The 19,609-nt window shown below is 44.6% G+C and overlaps 3 protein-coding genes across 7 annotated transcripts; 1 reads left to right on the top strand and 2 right to left on the bottom strand.

The window, feature by feature from the left end:
- Nucleotides 1-59: 59 nt before the first annotated feature.
- On the bottom strand, nucleotides 60-4,326 carry LOC127756556 (microtubule-associated protein 70-1). The gene is made up of 11 exons (XM_052281909.1): nucleotides 3,998-4,326; nucleotides 3,749-3,834; nucleotides 3,057-3,122; nucleotides 2,804-2,974; nucleotides 2,240-2,410; nucleotides 2,000-2,155; nucleotides 1,761-1,907; nucleotides 1,512-1,583; nucleotides 944-1,417; nucleotides 690-862; nucleotides 60-582 (listed from the first exon to the last, which is right to left on the bottom strand). The coding sequence occupies exons 1-11, from the start codon at nucleotides 4,146-4,148 to the stop codon at nucleotides 546-548; spliced, it is 1,704 nt and encodes a 567-aa protein (XP_052137869.1). The 5' UTR covers nucleotides 4,149-4,326; the 3' UTR covers nucleotides 60-545.
- A 622-nt stretch (nucleotides 4,327-4,948) lies between these two features.
- LOC127758207 (uncharacterized) lies at nucleotides 4,949-12,800 on the top strand. 5 transcript variants are annotated; one of them, XR_008013652.1, is made up of 15 exons: nucleotides 4,949-5,231; nucleotides 5,582-6,579; nucleotides 6,665-6,846; nucleotides 6,952-7,175; nucleotides 7,269-7,337; nucleotides 8,136-8,208; nucleotides 8,328-8,484; nucleotides 8,572-8,863; nucleotides 9,110-9,224; nucleotides 9,330-9,493; nucleotides 9,619-9,693; nucleotides 9,777-10,173; nucleotides 10,728-10,792; nucleotides 11,188-11,241; nucleotides 11,724-12,800. XR_008013652.1 is itself a non-coding variant. In XM_052283829.1 (12 exons), the coding sequence occupies exons 1-12, from the start codon at nucleotides 4,986-4,988 to the stop codon at nucleotides 9,963-9,965; spliced, it is 2,784 nt and encodes a 927-aa protein (XP_052139789.1). In that variant the 5' UTR covers nucleotides 4,949-4,985; the 3' UTR covers nucleotides 9,966-10,260. The 5 variants fall into 5 exon arrangements, 1 of the variants encoding a protein (XP_052139789.1); XR_008013651.1 differs by lacking the exon at nucleotides 11,724-12,800 and having other exon boundaries at nucleotides 11,188-11,345; XR_008013653.1 differs by lacking the exon at nucleotides 11,724-12,800 and having other exon boundaries at nucleotides 6,955-7,175; nucleotides 10,728-11,345.
- A 957-nt stretch (nucleotides 12,801-13,757) lies between these two features.
- LOC127758208 (G-type lectin S-receptor-like serine/threonine-protein kinase At5g35370) lies at nucleotides 13,758-17,573 on the bottom strand. Its single transcript, XM_052283830.1, has one exon. The coding sequence runs from the start codon at nucleotides 16,936-16,938 to the stop codon at nucleotides 14,239-14,241; it is 2,700 nt and encodes an 899-aa protein (XP_052139790.1). The 5' UTR covers nucleotides 16,939-17,573; the 3' UTR covers nucleotides 13,758-14,238.
- Nucleotides 17,574-19,609: the final 2,036 nt, after the last annotated feature.

Raw genomic sequence — 19,609 nt, 5'->3', positions numbered from 1 at the left:
GTATATCGCTCAATATATAATACTAATACTAGCACGCCACGCGCTACTATTTTATATCATCACTCAACAGGAAACTCAATCTTTATATATGGCCAGCATATATATATATATAATCATCCGATCCTCTTTAGTATTAAGATTACAAACAAATTTGAGACTAAAAATATGCATGCATGGGCTCACCAAACCTATACAGCACCAGGCAACGATGATGGATGATTGCCAAAAAAAAACACACCACCAAATCTCATCAAGAAACCAAAGGTTAAAAATAAGACTAGCTTAATTTGCCAGGTTAATTAGACAGAGTAGTCGTCGCGATTCCCACGAGATATAGGCTAATCGCTCCGTCTTCTCGGCTCGACGTGTAAAAATGTAACCGATCGATCCATCTTCTCCAGACATCAATCAGCAGCTCGTCATCACTACTAATCCAACATTCAACAACTAGACAAGGATATGATGTCGAAGCACCCAATTAAGCTCTCCTCTTATTTGAATGCTTCGTAAGGGTTGGCTGGTTGCCGCCGTGTTCCTCGCTTGCATCACATATTGCGTGCTGAACCACTCCGAGGCAATGTCCTGAGTTACATTACATTACATACTCACGTGCGTTAGCTGCATTTCATAATTAAATTAATAGTAATCTCAACCAAGGAAAAGTAAATCTTGTTCCCAGTATTAAGTACCTGCCAGGTGGCAGCTGCGAACTTGAACTACCAAACCTTTTTGCTTTGTTATCCTGCTCTTTCTCCAACCGCAAAGCCGCCATCTCCTTTTCCATGGCAGCTACCTCCATCCTCCTTTTTTTACCCTCTGATTCCATTGCCTTTGTCAATGTGTCTACTTTCTTTGCTAGCATCTATACATCAAACCACCCATTAATAGGACCAAGGCAAAATGAAAGGTTAAAAACAATTCAACACTCTCCAACTAGATTTACCTCAACTGCATCGTCCTTGTCTTTCAGGCTTTGGTCCTTTTCATGGCAAGCCTTCCTTAGAGCAATTACCTCCTTTTGCAGCGTATCATACAGCAAACCTGATACCGTATCCTCTGTCTCAACTGATGTAAATTCGTTAGCCTTCTCATCTGAGTTGTTTGATTCCTTATCTTCACTGGAGTCCGTAGATACATTCATACCAGACCCGTTTACATGTCCCTTGTAACGGTCAAGTGATCTACAGCCTCCGTCAAAAGACTTTGATGCCCCTTTTGCATGGTTGACCAGAGTAGTTGTGGTGGTAGATACTGACGATCTCATCTGGAATGATGGCCGTTTTGATAGGAACCCATTGGTCTTGGATAAACTATCAGCACCACCAATAGACTGGCGGCGTGCTGCACTAACATTGGTTCGAGTCGTTGACATTCTCAAACCTTCCTCAAGTACTTTAAGCCGTAGCTGGAACTTGTCCTGAGAAATTTGATGCAGATCACAATGAAGAGATAGTAGAAATACATAATTAACAGGAAGATGGAAGAACTTTATGAGACATGTCAAAACATACTTTCAATTGAGCTTCTGATCGTGCGGCCCTTTCTGCTATAGCCAGTTTATCCCGGAGTTGCTGCATTTCTCCCTGCAAAAGAAAGAAAGAAAAGAAAATTCCCAACAAATTAGACCCCAAAAAGATGAACCATAGTATACTCCGTTTAGGAGTGGGGAAAAGTGAAAACATTGTTGCATTAAAAGGCTTCACTGTATCCATCCAGAACAAGTCAGCAATAGCACATAATTAAATGATAGCATTACTTACTTGTAAAATCCTCCGTTCTTCTAACCATTGTTTAACAGGCATTACTTTATCATTGCCATCTTTCCATTCATTTGCCACCACTACTGCAACTCTATTTGCCGAAACCTTCGCACGAGCTAGTTCACGATCAAGAGTTTTCCTTTCTTCCTGACATCAGCATAAGTGTAAATTGGCATCAATTACCATTCTATTAGGTAGAATAAACATCAGGAACGTGTGCTCAGGGCATCATGCATTACATTCATCTCCTGGACTTTACGCTGATAGTCTCTCACAGCATTTGCAGCTGCACCTCCAGCAAGAACAGCTTCTTCGAGCTCTCTGACAGTCTGAGTGAGCTTCTCAACCTCAGCTACTTTTTGGCGGTGCATTCTATCCAAGATTTTGTTCTCTTCCTGCAGAGTGCCAAATACTTATATACTGTAGCTAATCATGTGGTACATGCTTTGCAAATGACTGCTATTTCTGTGGTCTTATACCTGACAGATCTCGATCTGTTTCATCAATTCTTGGTTTTTGTTTTGCAAATCATCAACCAAAGAAGCTTTTGCTAATGCTATCTGAACCGTCCTTTCTGCTTCCAGCAGAGCTGCTTCCTTGGACTTAGTAAGGCGGTCCAATGCCCTGTTGTCATCTTGTAGTTTTGCGATCTATGCAAGAAAACTAATGCCTTAGTCCTAAGTGTTTCAGTAGCAGCTGACACTCAATCAAATATGGAATAAGCAGGGAACAATTAATGGTGATATTCTGAAATCAACAATAGCACAGCATAAAGCATATAGACCTCTACTCTTAGCAAGTTTCAGAATAATTGAGATCTGCAACACATTTAGGAATCAGGTCACATTGTAAATATCTCTCAAGAAAAGAGCTGTAAAATAAGTAGGTTACATCACTTAAAGGTAATAATCTTTGAGAAGGATTGCAGCATTCTTCATCTGTAAAGCAAGCATCTTGACACAAAGACCGATGCATGAAGAACATTGGTACTGATTGGAAAGAAAAGAAGAAAGAGAATCCAGGTATACACTTGGATGAAATACCTCATGACGAGCTAGTTTCAGTTCAGCTTCCAATGGCGCAAGAATGGCCTCAATAGGGGGCATGTCATCATCCTTCTGTGCTGCATGAACCCTTCGAAGTGTAGCCTCTGCTGCAAATTGGGCTGCAAGTGCTGCTTTCTTTTCATCGTTTATCTTCTTTGCCTCAAGGTTCTGCAGCATCGTGTGCTATCAGTAACTGTTCTCGAGACAATATGAGCTGTGAAAGAGGAAAAGAATAGGGCTGCTCCATTACCTTGCTTTCGAGGAGAGACTCTGTAAGCTTCAGCTTCCCATCCACCTTTGTCAATTCTTCCGTAAGCTTACATCGATGCAGAAGGCAAAGTCAGGATAGTCTCCCTCAAAAAAAAAAAATCTTAAAGTTTGACTACAAGTATGAGTCAAAAGCTTTGACAATGCAGTTAAGTATGATAACAGCAGCATGGTCATTGAATTATCCCAAATTACTTAGGGTGCCTGTTGGCTGTTGCCCTGTGTTAAGTTGACAGCTGTTGCAGCGTAAGGATCCATGTTCAACAACAAAATAACAAGCTAAACAAGTTAATAGCAGGACTCGGAGGTCATTAATCGGACAGTTACAATCAGTAAGCGCAAAGAAAGCAGCTTGATGCGCATAGACATTGAAGCGTTGGGGGCTATGAGCTCTATGGAGGCCATAGTGAGCAAGTAGCAGATACAGAGCATAGTATATAGATGGAGTTTTCATGAGTTGTTGTTATGTTGAAAGGTTTTTCATTTTGAACCGCAGAAAGAGAAGATGTCATTTTCCAACTAGTTAAATCTAGCAGGTCACTAGGCATTAGTACACGACAATGAAAATGAAGAAAGCTGCTGGGATCTGGCAGTTTCCACAAGATGCATCAGATTTATAAAGGAGAGATGTAGAAAAAGAAAAGGAAAGGATTTTATTTATTTATTTATACTGACATCCTCGACGGCCTTCTCGCGCGCTCGCTCGGACAGCCGCAGAGCCTTGATCTCAGCCTGCGCCTCCCCAAGCTCCTTCTCCTTATCTGCAGTCAGTCAGAGGGGTCGCGAATTGTAAGATGCAGTTAGGTGGGAGGAAAGATCCGATCGAAACAGCGGGAGGGGAGATCCGAAGATCTAGGGGGTAGATCAGATCGGGGAGGAGCGGCATTTGAGGAGAAGGATGGGATGGGATGGGATGGGGGTTACACTGGAGCTCGTTCTCGAGGCGGGTGAGCTCGACTCGGACGGGATCGGAGCCGTGGAGGAGGTTGATGAAGTCCTCCACCTCGAGCGCAGGCTTGAGCTTCTGGCGCTGCTGCTGCTTGAGGCCCTTGCCGTCGCCGTATGGGTCGCCCATGGCAGGCGGGCGGCGAGGAGCACGCTGTGGCGATCAGCTGCCTCTCTCTCTCTATCTCTCTCTCACTCTGACACACCACAGAGTACCCAAATAATCTCTCTGTATCAGAGCAGAGAGACACCGGGAGAGAGAAGAGGAGAGAAGAGTCGAGTCAGCTCGATCAGGCAGGCAGCTCACTGATGAGATGACACTCCCACCAGCACCACTTCTACTGCTGATTTCTGAAAATGACACCCAATGCAATTTTAACGGTATCTACGCCCCGTTTTAGGCAGCTGCCGTTATACTCTCTCTGTATCACTATCTCCTGATGCTCAGTCCGTTTCTAGTATAGTACAATTTACCATAGACAATCTTCTCATTTTCTGTGAGTATTTTTCTTGTAAAATGGTTTTTCTATGAAAAAAAAGTTGGGTGTAGCTATATTTATGGCGTTATATTTTTTATCTAAAAATAGTCGGTATGTATTTATATATTGTATGTTGCTAAATTATGAAGAAGTTTTTGAAATATAGCAATTTTAAAAATGTTTCACACAGAAGTTTTTAATTAAAAATATCAAATAAACCAATCACGGTATGTTTAAATAAAATTCGTCTGAAATTCGAGTAGAGTTGAGTTGGGCTGGTTGGGCTGCGATTTCAGAACAGAACACCGACCCGGAAAACTGCTTGTGGGGCCATCCTGTCAGCGTGGATGGATGGAGTATAACTCAACAATAAGGGTAGGAAGGAGCGTTCCGTTCCGTCGAAGACTTGCCTCGCCGCATACCTCGCCTCCGATCCGATCCCCCCCCCCCCCCCCCCCCAAACCCTAACCCTAGCTTCCTCCACTCCCATGGCTGAGGAACCCTCCCCCTCCCCCTCCTCCTCCTGCGCCAAGCACCACCGCTCTCCCGACCCCGCCGACCCCGCCGCCTCTCCTAAGCGTCGCCGCAGGCACCACCGCCGCCGCCGCGACGTGGATGACGACGACGAGTCTCCGCTCGCCGACGCGGACAGGCCGCCGGCCGCCGAAGACGTCGAGGAGGGCGAGATTCTGGACGACGCCATGGATGTCGACGCCGTTCCAGATGCTGCTCCGGTCCGTCCCCCCCCCCCCCCCCCCCCCCCCCTCCGAATCCTTCCCTCCCTCTTTCTTTTAGACGTGTATGGATATGTATGCTTATTAGACGTGCAATTTTAGTCAAGGCGTGGCATCAGCACACGCAACTCAATTGCCATGCTCCCTTTCACTTGTCCAGGCGCAACACTTTTGTTTTGCTGCAAAACTTCTTTACTACTAGTCCTAACCAGCGCGGCTAGAGTCGAGTACCTAGACAATTTCATGAATAACAAGGGTAATTATATGAAATTTTCCTTTTCCGCTCTTATTCATGCTGCCCACCGTATCTTGAAACTGTGCTCATATTACTTGGTGCTCTCTAATTGCAGCAACTTTCTTCTGGTAATCATGCCCATATGAACTCAGATGCTGATGCAACCGTGCTGCATGCTTCTCGCTTGCCTACTCATTCATCCTCAAGGGACGAAACCAAGTCAAATCACACCGCCCATGAGCCTGAGAGTGGAGGCGATGCAGATGATACCAAAGGGGGTAGACAAAGTCAAAGGGTGCCAAAATCACCACTATTGACAAGGGAGAAAGAAAGGAAGCACAAAGATGAGCACCGCAAATCGTATCCTAAAGATTCACATTCCAAAGAGCAGTCTAGAAGATCCCCTTCAAGGCACCATAGCAGTGAAGATCATGCCAGGCATCACTCAAGGTCTAGAGATACTGGTGCTGAAGCTAATGGTTCGCGGGCAAGTACAAGGGAAGATTCTGACCGTGACAGCAACGGCAGAAATAGTAAGCATGGTAGGCATGCAACCAGGAGTCGAGATAATGAGACAGAAAGGAGCAGCAGCTATGCTGTTCGTGATGAGGCGTATGATGAGCGGGAAAGATATAAGCATGAAAGAAGGCATAGAAGCAACCCAGTTGATAGAGACAAAGTGGATTTGCATGAACTAACTCACAGGGATAGAGAAAGGAGCAGCAGTCGCAGTAGATCTGATCGTAGGGAGAGCGCACATCACATTCGTGATGAAAGCAGGGAGAGCGAAAGGCGGAGTAGTAGTTCAAGGCATAAAGATAATGAGAGAAGGGATAGAAGTAAGGATCGCTATAAAGAATCTGACAAGGTTGACAGTGGACATGAAAGGGACAAAACAAGAGATGATAGAGACAGGGGACGACATAAGGATTTGGAAAGTAGAAAGTGGAGAAATGGAGAAGCAAAGGACAGGGATGACAGGCACAAGGATTCTACACGCTCAAAATACAGTACTTCTGATAGTCATAAACACCGCTCAAGATCCAGGGAGAGAGGTAGAGATGCTGAACGTAGAGGCCAGAGATCTGAAGAGCTGAAGGAGAATACTTTCAGGTAAAGCTTCTTTCACATGATTTACTATCTTTCCTTTTGACACTTCATAAGTTCATAGTTCATATTGCTGCTTTTATGATGTTAGGGAGGAGGATGAAGAGGAGTACCAAGAGAAAATTGAACAGCAGTTAGCAATGCAGGAAGAAGAGGACCCTGAAAAAATTAAGGAGGAAGCAAGGAGGAGGAAAGAAGCTATTATGGCAAAATACAGGCAGCAACAATTGCAGAAGCAGCAGCTGGAATCTTTACCTAGAAGTAATGATGAAGGTAACTTGAATATCCAAAATTGACAGAATGTAAAATTATTATGTGTAATATTCTATTCCTAAATGAATTTATTCCATACTGACTAACTTACCTGTGCCTGTACAGAAGAAGTGGAAATGAACAGAGGTGATAATGCAGATCTGAAAGGTGATAACGATAGCAGATTTGTGGCTAGCGAGGAAGCTGAAAATAAGCATGATTCTTCAGATGCAATTGTTGGTGAAACAGACTTCACTGTGGGAAAGTCTCCTGCTCACAATGATGGTGCAGGAACTTTGGGTAATCAGAGAACAACTGGTGTTTCAGGTCTTGGAGAGGGCACTCCAAAGGTAATTCTGTTCTCTTACCCTGTTGTTCAACTTTAAGTTATTTAAATCTGGCCAGGCCATCCAGAAATTTTATGTTCCCCTTTCTATTTTCAGAGTGAGAGATCGGCGGATATGTTTTGTGATGACATTTTTGGAGAATCACCTGCTGGCATCCGGAAATTGGTAGGCTTCTTTTTTCCTTATGTAATCTGTAAGTGTATCTAAGCTGCAACAGATTAGGACTGATGAATGGTGGAGATGGAATGTTCTAAGTGCATTACTGAAGATGGCAAACTACCCCCTTCTTAGGACTAGTAATGTGTCTAGAAAAATAGTCTAGCATCCTGTGCCAATAGCATCATCATGCTGTAGAGAAAATAGGAATAACAAATCAGTCACCACACTAAAGAAGATACCAAAGCACTTCCACATACATGATTCTTCCAAACCTTGGTCAAAATCTTACCATACTTGGATAGCAGAGACGATAAAGTCAATTTGTGACCATCTAATGTTGAAACATAAAAACCATATAAATTTCCAAGATTGACAGATTGTCTCACTATATACAATCCCAGTACATGAAGAAAGAAGCCCTCCAGATTTAATTATGAGGAGATCCATCCCTCAATATAAATTATGGACATGTTTAGACTAAGAACTGATCGAGTGAATGGCTGGTTAATAGATTTATTAAAATCAGGGAAGGAAAGAAATGAAATCCATGGGAGTGATCAAGCAGCTGGACCAAAGAGGGGTGCAGGCACAAAGAGCATTCACTATGAAGTGATCCATCTTGCACTATGAATTTGCTACACTATATTTGAGGCTATTGATCAAATGGACAGGATTGATATGTGTATATTTCTATGGGTGGTCATAGAAAATACTAGAACTGATCCTATCTATGTTAGTAGAATATTCCAATATTAGAGATATACATGACCTGTTTACTCAGTGTTTGAATATTATGCCGTGCAGGGCAAGGATGATGGTTTGCGCATCGAGAAAAATGCTCTTCATGACAACTGGGATGATGCCGAGGGGTACTATAGTAAGTTCCACCATATGCTATCCTTCTCCCTTTTAGTTTTCTTTTGTTAACTGTGGTCAACAAACTATTCTTTGCTGTGTCCATTTGTTTCCATTCCTAACTTATGCAAAACTTTGCAGCTTACCGTTTTGGGGAATTGCTGGATGGGCGCTATGAGATTACAGCAGCACATGGAAAGGGAGTGTTTTCAACAGTTGTCCGAGCAAAAGATCTTAAAGCTGGGAAGGATGATCCCGAAGAGGTTGCTATTAAGATTATTCGCAACAATGAGACAATGTGAGTTAAGCTTCCTAGAAGTATTTTTGGTTTACTTGTAGTATGGAACATGTACATGACCCTTTTATTTGATATTTGATTATACAGGTACAAGGCTGGTAAGCAAGAGGTTTCAATATTAGAAAAACTGGCAAGTGCGGATCGTGAAGACAGGCGCCACTGCGTGCGGTTTATTTCTAGTTTCATGTATAGGAACCATCTTTGCTTAGTTTTTGAATCTCTAAATATGAATCTTCGTGAGGTACTAAAGAAATTTGGTCGCAATATCGGACTTAAACTAACTGCTGTGAGGGCATATTCAAAGCAGCTTTTCATCGCCCTGAAGCATCTGAAAAACTGCAAAGTGCTGCACTGTGATATAAAGCCGGATAATATGCTGGTATGATATCTGGCTTGCCATACTTCTTTTCTCACACTAGCATTTGCTCTTGTTTTTTGGCCATTCGGTTTTGTAGAAGTTTTGTCACTATCTACATAAAAAAAACCGCTATCTGGAACATGGCAATTTTGATTCCTGTGGATATTGAACATGCTTGAATATTTTTATTTATGCTTGTTATATACTACAGTCATTGTATCTACAGTAAACATCCTTTTTAATTTTTTTTGTCTTGATATTCTTTAGGTGAATGAGGCTAAGAATGTGCTGAAGCTCTGTGATTTTGGCAATGCAATGCTTGCTGGAATGAACGAGGTTACACCTTATCTTGTGAGCCGTTTCTATCGTGCACCTGAGATAAGTGAGTTCCTTTTCTCGCACTTCATTTTGTTGTGTATTCAATATTCTTCCTACTGTTATTCTGTCTCCATACTACATGTGGTCTGATGCACAATTTTTCTTGCAGTTCTTGGGTTACCCTACGACCACCCATTAGACATGTGGTCAGTTGGCTGCTGTCTATATGAACTTTACACCGGAAAAGTCCTATTTCCAGGTCCATCAAATAATGACATGCTTCGGCTTCATATGGAACTGAAGGGCCCCTTCCCCAAGAAAATGCTTCGAAAGGTTCTTCATCATTTTCAAATCTCTTCTTACCTTCAAGGAAACAATCTACTTTTGATATTTACATCTGCAACAGTTGCTAAGTGAATATACAAATACTTTCTAAAGAATTGTTCCCAATTTTGCAGGGTGCCTTTACAATGCAACATTTTGACCAAGATCTCAACTTTCATGCCACTGAGGAGGATCCTGTGACTAAAAAGGTGTCTATGCAACCATGTTCTCAAATACTCTGTTTGAGTGCATTGTTATGGATTATCTTAACTTATTCTTCTTTTTCTTGCAGGCTGTGACAAGGATGATTTTGAACATTAAGCCAAAGGATATTGGTTCCTTGATTTCAAACTTCCCTGGCGAGGATCCAAAAATGCTATCCAACTTTAAAGATCTTCTTGAAAAAATATTTGTCTTAGATCCAGAAAAGAGGATAACCATATCACAAGCACTTAGCCATCCATTTATCACTGGCAAGTGAAAAGATGTTGATTACTCTTGGCATTGCTAACTTAGCATACCTTGTAAACTACATTTTGGGTCGCTCTTGTCTAATCATTGGCATTTCTGTCTTGTGTCCTCGGAGCTATGAGATCAGAGTATGTGGGCGAAGCTCGGAAATATGGAAGAGATGGCTGTCTTACAGACCTTGGTGCATGCAGTTATCATTTGGATATGTTCTGTTGCTTGTAAGACAACTGGCCAGCTGGCATTTCATTACCTGTATACATTCTTTCCTATGGATTTGCAAGATATACACATGATATTTCTCTTCATTTTGCTCAACGGTGTGCTGAATTCTATGTCCGAAAATCTAGGTTATATCTATAAATGTTTTTGTACTGGAGGTGGTTTTTCCACCAGGGTTAACCTACTCTAGGGATCAAACCCAGGTCAGCTGGGCACCCCCACCCCTAGTGCCTTACTGCCTGAACACATTGAGTGGTTGTCTATTCTATGTATTACTAATAATTGAGTGTGTATATTCATAAATCTTCACGTGCTTGATTTTCTTACGAATTGGGCACAATTTTCTTTTGTTCTTCTTTCAAATACTGTCATGTTTAAGTTGCCTGCTTTGTATGCTCGGCATCAGGCATTTACTCATCTGGATATGCGTTGGATGGCCACGCTACTTGTCAAGCTCTTTTATTTAATATTAACAGGGACCTTCTTTTCTGTTAGTTTATTCTTACATCTTTTGTTTCTGGATTTTAAGGATCTGATTATTTGTTTCATTCAGGAATTCTGCCAGGGCCTCTGCTGTGAAAGTGCACATTTTGTATGCTAAAGGGCCAACATAAGAAGGTACCCTGATTGATATCTGGGTAACTAAGTAGTTTGCACCCATGAGTGATACATTCTCTTTTGACGACATGATTTTTTGATTTAAGTTGTCAAGATGAGTCAGCATGTGACACTGAATTGATTTTTTAATATGAATGTGCATATGACCTCTTCCATAGTACTACATATATGTTCCGATCTTCTTTTATTGGATGGATGTTTTTTCTTTTGAAATTTCATAGGTCACTGCCTGTTTGTCTTTTGATATTTTGTATGAATCGATACATTATGCTTACCTTCTCTTACATTTGTTAGCTTCACTGAAGTGTGGTTCTAGGAAGCCTTTTTTTTTTATGTATTTGCACTTATATGTGGAACATCAATTGAAAATTTTATTTTGCTTTTATGTTACTGAGGCCCTGGGATGGAGAACAGCTGGTTGCGCTGCTTACACTAGCCCCCCTATGACGGTAAATTCTTCAACTCTGTAGATACACCAGCCTTTTAACAGTGCAGATATTTTGAATTATATCCCTAATAGATATCCAACTTTACTTTATTTTTCATATATATGCATCCATTAAATATAGCCTTAACTATAGTAATTAGAGGGTAGTATAGTTGTTTCAATGCCATCTTGTTCTATGTGCAAGCTGAAAATACACTATAAACATGGATGTAGCAGTTCATGTGTACATTTTTGGGACCTTTCCATGTGTATGTGGTACATTGTGATACACGTCGTTAACTCAGTAGAAACTTGGGTGGGTGGTTTGATAAATTTGTTTATTCTGAGATTAAAAATTTGAAATTTGCTTGATTTCTTTCTCTTGTTGTGCAAGAATACTTGACTAGGAGGGTAGGCCTTACAAATAAGAGCTGTTACTAGTAATCCACGGATCCACCTAGTTCCTGGTTCCAAAGCCAATCAAAATTATTGGCCTACTTTTAGGTCCGATGGGTGCATACAGGAGCAGGATGAAAAGGTGATAATTCCTCCATCCCAAAATATAAGGCGCAATCACTTTTTCTCCATGTCTCATAATATAAGGCGTGCATGCATTTGTGATGGTTGCATGCATCCCAAAACAGTGGAATGATAAAAACAATTATGGTTCCATCGCTAATCTGGCCGTTTCCATCCCAGGTCCCAGCTGCACATTGGGGTTAATTCTAGGATTAAGCACTTACACTTTATACCATGAGCAGTGTTTAGCTGTTTCTTGACTCGGAATATTTTTGAATAATTAAAAACTGCTGGTCTGGTGATAGTTAACAACTGCTATATAACTTTAGATTAACTTCAAGTTAAGTTAGCTAATAATAACTGGGTAAAAGTTTATGGGAATGATTGGGTTTCACCATTTTGTCTATATTGGTATATTCTGCTGTCAAATCTAATTGTTTTCCTTTCTATGAAATAGTACTTCTATGTTGGTAAGTATGCAACCTGACAAAGGATTGCTTGAATGAAATTCCTTACACAGCCCCTAATTTTCTGAGTAATTTGTTACTTTGTAAATCTTGCTATTATAGCTGCTATCAGGAACATTACAACTTACATCAAGAAGAAATTTTTTTTTTGCTCGTTCTTTGACTTTCCAAACAAATAAATCAAATTTCGGAATACTATATCATGTTTGATTTCTGTAATTCTCTGCATGCAAAAAACACCCATTGAGAATGTAAAAATTCACATATCATAATATTTTGACTTGTCACATCTTTTATTACTTTCCTTCAGAGGAGTATTTTGCATAAGCCTAAGGTATCCGTATTAGACAATGCCAGTGATAAACCTGAGTAGTTTATCTGGATGAATATTATTCTACTTTCCATTTCTCACTGATGTGCTATCCACGAATCTGTTTGACTGTGCCCTCATCACTTGAAGAGTTAAGGCCATGTTCATTTTATAATATATTTCAGCACTAACATCGGTTATGTGGGCAAACATTCACGTCTCAAAATATGGCATTAAACTTGTAATTGCGTTGAGAACCTATGAAGAGGGTGATTACTGGCAAATTTTGTTTGAGGAAACTATTGCATATTATTGTTATTATGCTTGAATGGATGAATGTATTGAATTGGTGATTTCTTGTGATGATCAATGTGTACGAGCGGCATGTTTGCTTGCGAATTATTATCCTAGTCAGATAGCTGGTGAAATCGTAGTGTATCCTGAACAAATATATAATCTGGATTGATTGGGTGAATAAGCTTTGGCAGCCGAGCTTCGTGCCTCGCTGCTGCTTCACCGAAAACTACCTTCGCCTCCGACTGGCTGCTCTGCCAACAACGCCGCGCACCGGCTTAGCTGGCTTTGAAAGAAGTTGGAGGCTTCTATACAAAGGAATCCTGTTGGGACGGGATGATACTGGTTAGGTATCATGTCTTAATACCTAACCGGTATCAGGCGATACTTGTAAAGCTATCAGGTGATACCTGTTAGGTATCATACGATTTTTACCATGTATCAGGTGATACCTATGAGGTTATGAGGTATTAGGCGGCCACTAGCGCTGCTCCCTTTCTCGGTTCCGGCTACCATCGCCGCTGCCCCTCCCTTGCCTTCGGCCACCGCTGCCACTCCCCTCCCTCCCCTGGCTTTAGCCACTGTCGTCTATCCTCTCTTCGTCGATGTTTCCCCCGCTGTTGGCTCGACCATCCCCTGGCTTTAGCCACTGTCGTCTATTCTGTCTTCGTTGATGTTTCCCCTGCTGTTGGCTCGACCATGACGAGACGTAGACGAGGTTCTTAACGTCGTGGGAACTAACTGTGTTGGGGCTCTTTGCTGGTGGCCGCGTCCTCTCGCGGAGTGGGTCCTCTTCCTCGGTCCTCGCCGGAGGTCTTTGCCAATAGCCACCTCCTCCTCATAGCTTAGGCACTTTTAGCTCTCGCTCCTTTTTGGATAGGCAAGGGGGACGAAAGGAATCCTGTCCCGATCTTGGTATGTAGCATTCCCGATAAGGGTTTTTCAAGTGTGATAAAAATTCACCTTCTACTAGCAAAGACCATATTAACAAGCCGGTTGCTTACCTCATGTGTCATCATAAATAAATAAATAAACAGTGAATCATAGTTTTCACCGTGCAGTAATCTTTGAATACGTGGCACGCATCTTTTGGGGTGGTTGAGCTTACGTCAGTACAGTACTGATTCGAGTAGTTACTAGCAAAATACCAATAATTAATCCTTGTTAACGGAATATATGGACTGTCATCCGGGCTGTGTAGTACTAGTATTTTGCAACTTGCAAGATGCAAATGCTAACAAATAGTGCAATGCTTGCTACTTGCTAGGACAAAATGAAGTCAGTTGGCTTGGCTGTTAGCTAGCGATCAATCATATGCAGCGATTTGCCTGCAACAATAGCAGCTCAACATGGAAAATATTCTGTACTATCATCTACAGTAGTATTCACACAAGAAAAAGAAAAAACAGTAGTAAATGTGTGTGTCATGTCATCTGGGGCCCGACAGCTGCTGCGCCGACACGCACGACGTGGGCGACCAGCTGCTGCTGCCGGCGCCGCCGCTGGTGAAGTCGGAGCCGCCTTTCCCCGCAGCATGGAGGCCGGAGCGGACGTCGACCAGGCCGCGGCCGTACAAGCGCAGGTAGTCGAGCAGCTCCGTCCTGGGAACTCCGGCCTCCATGCTGCCGTCGAGCATGGCGGACACCGTCGTCATGGCCGGCCGTAGCGCCGCGTCCTCGTGAAGGCAGCAGAGCGCCACGCGCACCACCCGCTCCACCTGCGCCACGTCCGCCCTCCCTTCCAGCCGCTGGTCCACCACCGCCTCGTACTGCCCTTGCTCGTGCAGCTCTAGCGCCATCGCCGGGAAGTAGCCGTCCGAGTCCGACGAAGCCTCGCCGCCGCTGCCCTTGCCCGACCTGCAGTTCTTCCTGCCGCGCACGATCTCCAGCAGCACCATGCCGAAGCTGTACACGTCCGCCTTGTCGGTGATGGGCGCGTTGGTGAGCCACTCCGGCGCCAGGTACCCGCGGGTGCCGCGCATGGTGGTGAAGAGCCCCGACTGCTCCGGGCTCATCAGCTTCGCCAGCCCGAAGTCGGCGATCTTGACTCCGCCGCGGTCGTCCAGCAGGATGTTCTCCGGCTTGACGTCGCAGTGGAGGATCTTGCGGGCGCAGCCGGCGTGCAGGTACGCCAGCCCGCGCGCCGCGCCCACGCACACGCCCATCCGCTCCGGCCACTCCAGCGGGGCGGCGGCGGCGCGGAACAGGCACTGGTCCAGCGACCCGCGGTTCATGTACTCGTACACCAGCAGCTGCCGCGCGCCCTCGGCGCAGAACCCGCGCAGCTTGACGAGGTTCACGTGGTGCGCGTTCCCGATCACCGCCATCTCCGTCAGGAACTCGCGTCGCCCCTGCGACCCAAGGTTGTTCATCCGCTTCACCGCCACCACCGCGCTCCGCTCTGGGTCTGTGAGCTCGCCCCTGTACACGCACCCGAACCCTCCCGACCCGATCTGCGACTTGAACCCCTCCGTCGCCTCCTCCAGCTCCGCGTACGTGAACCTCGCCGGCAACCCGGGGATGAGAACCTCGTCGCCGTCGCCGTCGTCTTCTTCGCCCTGCTGCTCCTCACTCGCATACGACGCCTGCTGCGACGACAGCATCGGCAGCTTGAACCAGCTGCGGCTGCCGCCCTGCTTCTTCTTCTTCTTCTTCTTGTTGCCGGCCTGCCGGCTCTTCACCCACATCACGTACACGACGAAGCCGATGAGCACGGCCGCCACGGTTGGCAGCGCGATGCCGAACACTATGGTTATGAAGCTGAGCGACGAGCCCTTGCCGCCGCCCTGGCGACGCGACGCCGGCGGCAACGTCTTGATGAAGCCGACGGCGGCGTCGCTGTCGCCGCGGAAGAGGGAGCCGATCCGGTAGTTCAGCAGGAAGCACGACTTGGAGGAGTTCCTGTAGAAGAAGCCGAGGCAGGAGCAGTTGGCCGAGCAGAGGTTGCGGCACGCCGGGAGCTCCTCGCCGGAGGTGTCCGGCGACGCGAACTTGTTGGCGAAGTAGCCGATCCCCTCGCCGAGGGTCATGTAGTTGAAATTAGGCGGCGGCGCACAGGTGTCAGCTAGAAGTGGAAGCGCTGAGCCATCCGCCGGCGCGCAGCCGCCGGTGGAGTAGGTGCTGAACGCGTCCGGGCAGGAGCAGGAGGAGCCGTTGGTGCCGGGCGTGCAGAGGCCGAGCGACCGACACGGCAGCGGGAGGTCGCAGCCGCCGGTCGGTGCCGCCCAGACGGTGGGGAGGGTCGCGCGTGGCGATGTGGTGCTCAGCCGGAGCGCGCGCAGGCGGCCGGAAGAGTCGAGCTTGAGGAGGCAGGGGTCACCATTAGCGTCAGGCGAGGGGAAGCGCAGGCGGAAGACGGTGTCCCTGCCGTTGGCAGCGAGGAGGTAGAGGCCAGAGGAGTTGGCCGTCATGGAGTGGACGGCGGCGTTGGAGTCCTGGACGGAGTTGGGGTCGGTGGAGAGCGCCCAGTAGGTGAGGAAGGAGGAGCCATTATTAGTCGCCCACTGCAGCAGCGCGTCGGTGTCGGTGAGCATGAGTCGGTAGGCGCCCGGGTTGAGGTCCTGGTCGGAGACGGGCGACGTGAGCGACACGCCGGCGAGCAGGGGCTGGGCGGGGAGGAGGGTGTCGGTGGGGCGGTCGAAGGAGGACCAGAGCGTGGCGTTGGCGGCATCGAGGAGGGCGAGCTCGCCGGTGTCGAGGAGGCGGAGAGCGGCGACGGGGGCGCGGAGGCGGGGCGTGGACCAGGCGTAGTCGGCGGCGGGGTCGGGGTCGGAGAGGGCGAGGCCCTGGGCGGTGAGGGAGAGGACGATGGACTGGAGGATGGTGGTGCCGGCGGTGGCTGTCCAGACGGGGGTGCGGGAGGCGGCGTGGAGGACGGAGAAGAAGAAGCGGGACTGGTTGTCGTCGGAGGAAGGGTCGACGCCGGCGTTGTAGACGGCGGCGGAGAAGGTGGCGTTGCGGGAGAGGAGGAAGACGCCGTTTGTGTCGAGGAAGTGGAAGTAGGTGAGGTTGAATGGCGGGTACAGGTACTCCACGGGGACCTCGCGCGCCACCGCCACCGCCACCGCGCCCCCGCCCCAAGGGACTATCGCTATCGCTACCGCTACCACAAGGAGGAGAAGAGCTGCCATGGAATGGAAGGAGAAGATCGCCGTAGCTTAGCTAGCAGTAGCATCCATGGCGGAGGAGAGGAGAGGAGTTGACTCTCCTCTTGGGATGGGAATATGGGATGGATGGATGTTGCTGCCGCGGCAGGCAAGACAAGTCAAGATTGCCTTTAATGCCTAGCGGTGCCACACGCAGAGTCAAAGCGCTACCATTGGCTGCTCCTGCTCCTGCTCGCCCCTGCTTGCTACCTCATGTGAAAGAGTTACAATACACAGAAATTGACTTTTGTCAATAAAAACTGCTGCTCTATCATTTCACTCTCTCTTTTTCTTGCAGGGTGCAGTTTAATTTTAAAGAGCCAAATTAATTGTACGTAGTTTTTTTTTATAAATATATCTGTCTAAACTATTAAGCCTGAGTTCGGAACATGAAACTTTTGGTGGCACGTAAAATGGGACAAGTTATTAGCTAGAGTATGATATTAATTACAATAAACTTGAAATGTTGGTTTGTTTGTTTCTTTTTAAAATAAAATTTTACACAAAACACATTATTTAGTGGTTAAAAAAAATTTGCTCAGAGGACGAGGATGTAGTCGTTCTGATTAGCTATTTACAACCCAATCTAGTTAAGTGCATTTTGTGTAAAATCTTTTTTTAAGAGACATAGTACAAACGCGGGCACTCACAACACACGCACACTCACCCCTATAAATGTACACACGCACACCCTACCCCGAGCATCTCCGGAAGACTGGCTCGGTATATGCTGAGATTCACGAAGTTACCATAGGCGTTTCGCTGTTGCCGGGTACATCGAGTCATCATAGATATATCACTGTCAACGGGTATATTCCTTACCGCTAAAATAATAATTAGTTGTAAATGCAAGCACCCATATTAAATTTAGAACTTGAATTTGGGTAGACTATTTTTATCACAATGAACCTAATTACGCTCACTCCGTTGTGTAAATATTTGGAAGTTCAATATTGACTTTGTGGGTTTTAAATGCGTCTCATATACAATATCAAGCAATTTGCATGGCAAATATATCCATATTTAGTTCATTCCTGTTCATTTAAACAGAAGAGAAGATATCAATTATGTGAAGATCCCTACAGTAGTAATGATTTGGGGTTGCATTGTTGCTGGCTCAAGATGCACCACAGATTTAATGAATAACTAGTTGGTGAGTTGATCAGCGGATGTATCATTCATGATAATGAATAAACTTGTCACTAGGCTTTTTAATATTTATATCTATTTTGTTTCTTGTCACTCTCGTGCACCATGCAAATTTAAATAGGTATATGAGTTTTCTGGACAATATTAAATTGGAAGTAACAACAGGCACAAAGCCGGCCAACGGTGTTTGACCAATCGAAAGAGATTTGGATCCAGGACGGTCTGATCAGGCAGACAACGCTTAATTAATTAATTGTAGTAAAGAAAAAGTTAATGTAGCTGCCTAGATGAAGGTAGGTCAGGTGCATGCATGAAAAAGAAATGTATAATCATGTACTAGCATTATATTAATTTGTTCAGCTTGCACTAATTTAAGGCTTCTCTAATACTATAAATCTCAATTGGAAAATGGTCTTAAATTGTTTACCGGAAAGCAGCTGCAATTAAAATACATTACTCCATCCGTCTCAAAAAGTTATAATTTAGGATGGAATTAGACCCATCCACCAGATATATTTTAGCTACAGTAATCTTTTGTCAGGTTGCTGTTTGATTATTTAAATTTTATGCAGGCTGGTATCCTGGAGTAAGTTTTTTTCCCTAACTGTTTGTGACTTCTTGTACTTTTCTGTTTACAAATATAAAAAAATTTGGGTGCACAATTTATTTTTTTGATTTGATCCATCTTACAACTATAATTATTTTCCATAGTTAGGCGTGATATTTCTCAATCAAAGAAAGTTGTTAGGGTGGTTTCTTGTGGTAAAATCAGCCTATTTAGATTTAAGTTCTATACTTAACATGGGTGTCCGTATTTATACATAATTATTCTTTCAGTGGTAGACAATGTACCTATGACAGCGTGGCGTCCGTGGTAACTTCGTTAATTTTAAGATATGCCGACTCAATTTTTCGGAGGTACTTATAGAGATAAAATGTCTATAGGGATGCGTGTGCGCGTATTTCGAGAGCATGCCAAACAACATAAAATCCTTTATACCTGCAAATGGACTGAGTGATATATTGATAGGTGGTGTGGTTAACTAGTGTCACTAATTTGGATTGTTGGCCACGTCGGTCGGTGGGTCGATCGTCATAGAGAAGTTGTCGGACAAATTAATTCATTAATACAATTGCACGCAAAGCACCTCTCCATCAATTCTTCATGGTCACAGCCCATTATTAACTGGAGTAATCTCCAACTATCATCTCTGCATCGGTGCTGGCAACCGACGACTTCCAAGCTCACCTTCACTTGTCTGGAACAAATCATGCATGCATGTACACTAGAACTCCAGATGATACATGATACTCCCTCCTTTCCTAAATGACGTCATAAACTTTTTTTAAACATGTTTAACCATTCATTTTATTCAGAATTTTTTGTAAAATATATAAAACTATATGTATACATTATATGTATACATTAAAGTATATTTAACAATTAATCAAATTGTAGGAAAATAATTAATAATTACTTAAATTTTTTGAATAAGATCAACGGTCA

Source organism: Oryza glaberrima, chromosome 12 (genome assembly GCF_000147395.1).
Source record: "Oryza glaberrima chromosome 12, OglaRS2, whole genome shotgun sequence".
Taxonomy (NCBI): Eukaryota; Viridiplantae; Streptophyta; class Magnoliopsida; order Poales; family Poaceae; genus Oryza; species Oryza glaberrima.
The sequence above is the reverse complement of the archived record's forward strand: the minus strand, read 5'-3'. Positions and strand labels throughout refer to the sequence as shown.

Excerpts from the sequence above, each read along its gene's own strand:
- LOC127758207 (XM_052283829.1), top strand. The coding sequence starts at position 4,986 with ATGGCTGAGGAACCCTCCCCCTCCCCCTCCTCCTCCTGCGCCAAGCAC. Across the intron at positions 5,232-5,581 it reads CCGTTCCAGATGCTGCTCCG|CAACTTTCTTCTGGTAATCA; the intron begins GTCCGTCCCCCC and ends CTCTAATTGCAG. Across the intron at positions 6,847-6,951 it reads ACCTAGAAGTAATGATGAAG|AAGAAGTGGAAATGAACAGA; the intron begins GTAACTTGAATA and ends GTGCCTGTACAG.
- LOC127756556 (XM_052281909.1), bottom strand. The coding sequence starts at position 4,148 with ATGGGCGACCCATACGGCGACGGCAAGGGCCTCAAGCAGCAGCAGCGC. Across the intron at positions 3,835-3,997 it reads CCTCGAGAACGAGCTCCAGT|ATAAGGAGAAGGAGCTTGGG; the intron begins GTAACCCCCATC and ends GACTGACTGCAG. Across the intron at positions 1,584-1,760 it reads AAGAACGGAGGATTTTACAA|GGAGAAATGCAGCAACTCCG; the intron begins GTAAGTAATGCT and ends TTTCTTTTGCAG.
- LOC127758208 (XM_052283830.1), bottom strand. The coding sequence starts at position 16,938 with ATGGCAGCTCTTCTCCTCCTTGTGGTAGCGGTAGCGATAGCGATAGTC.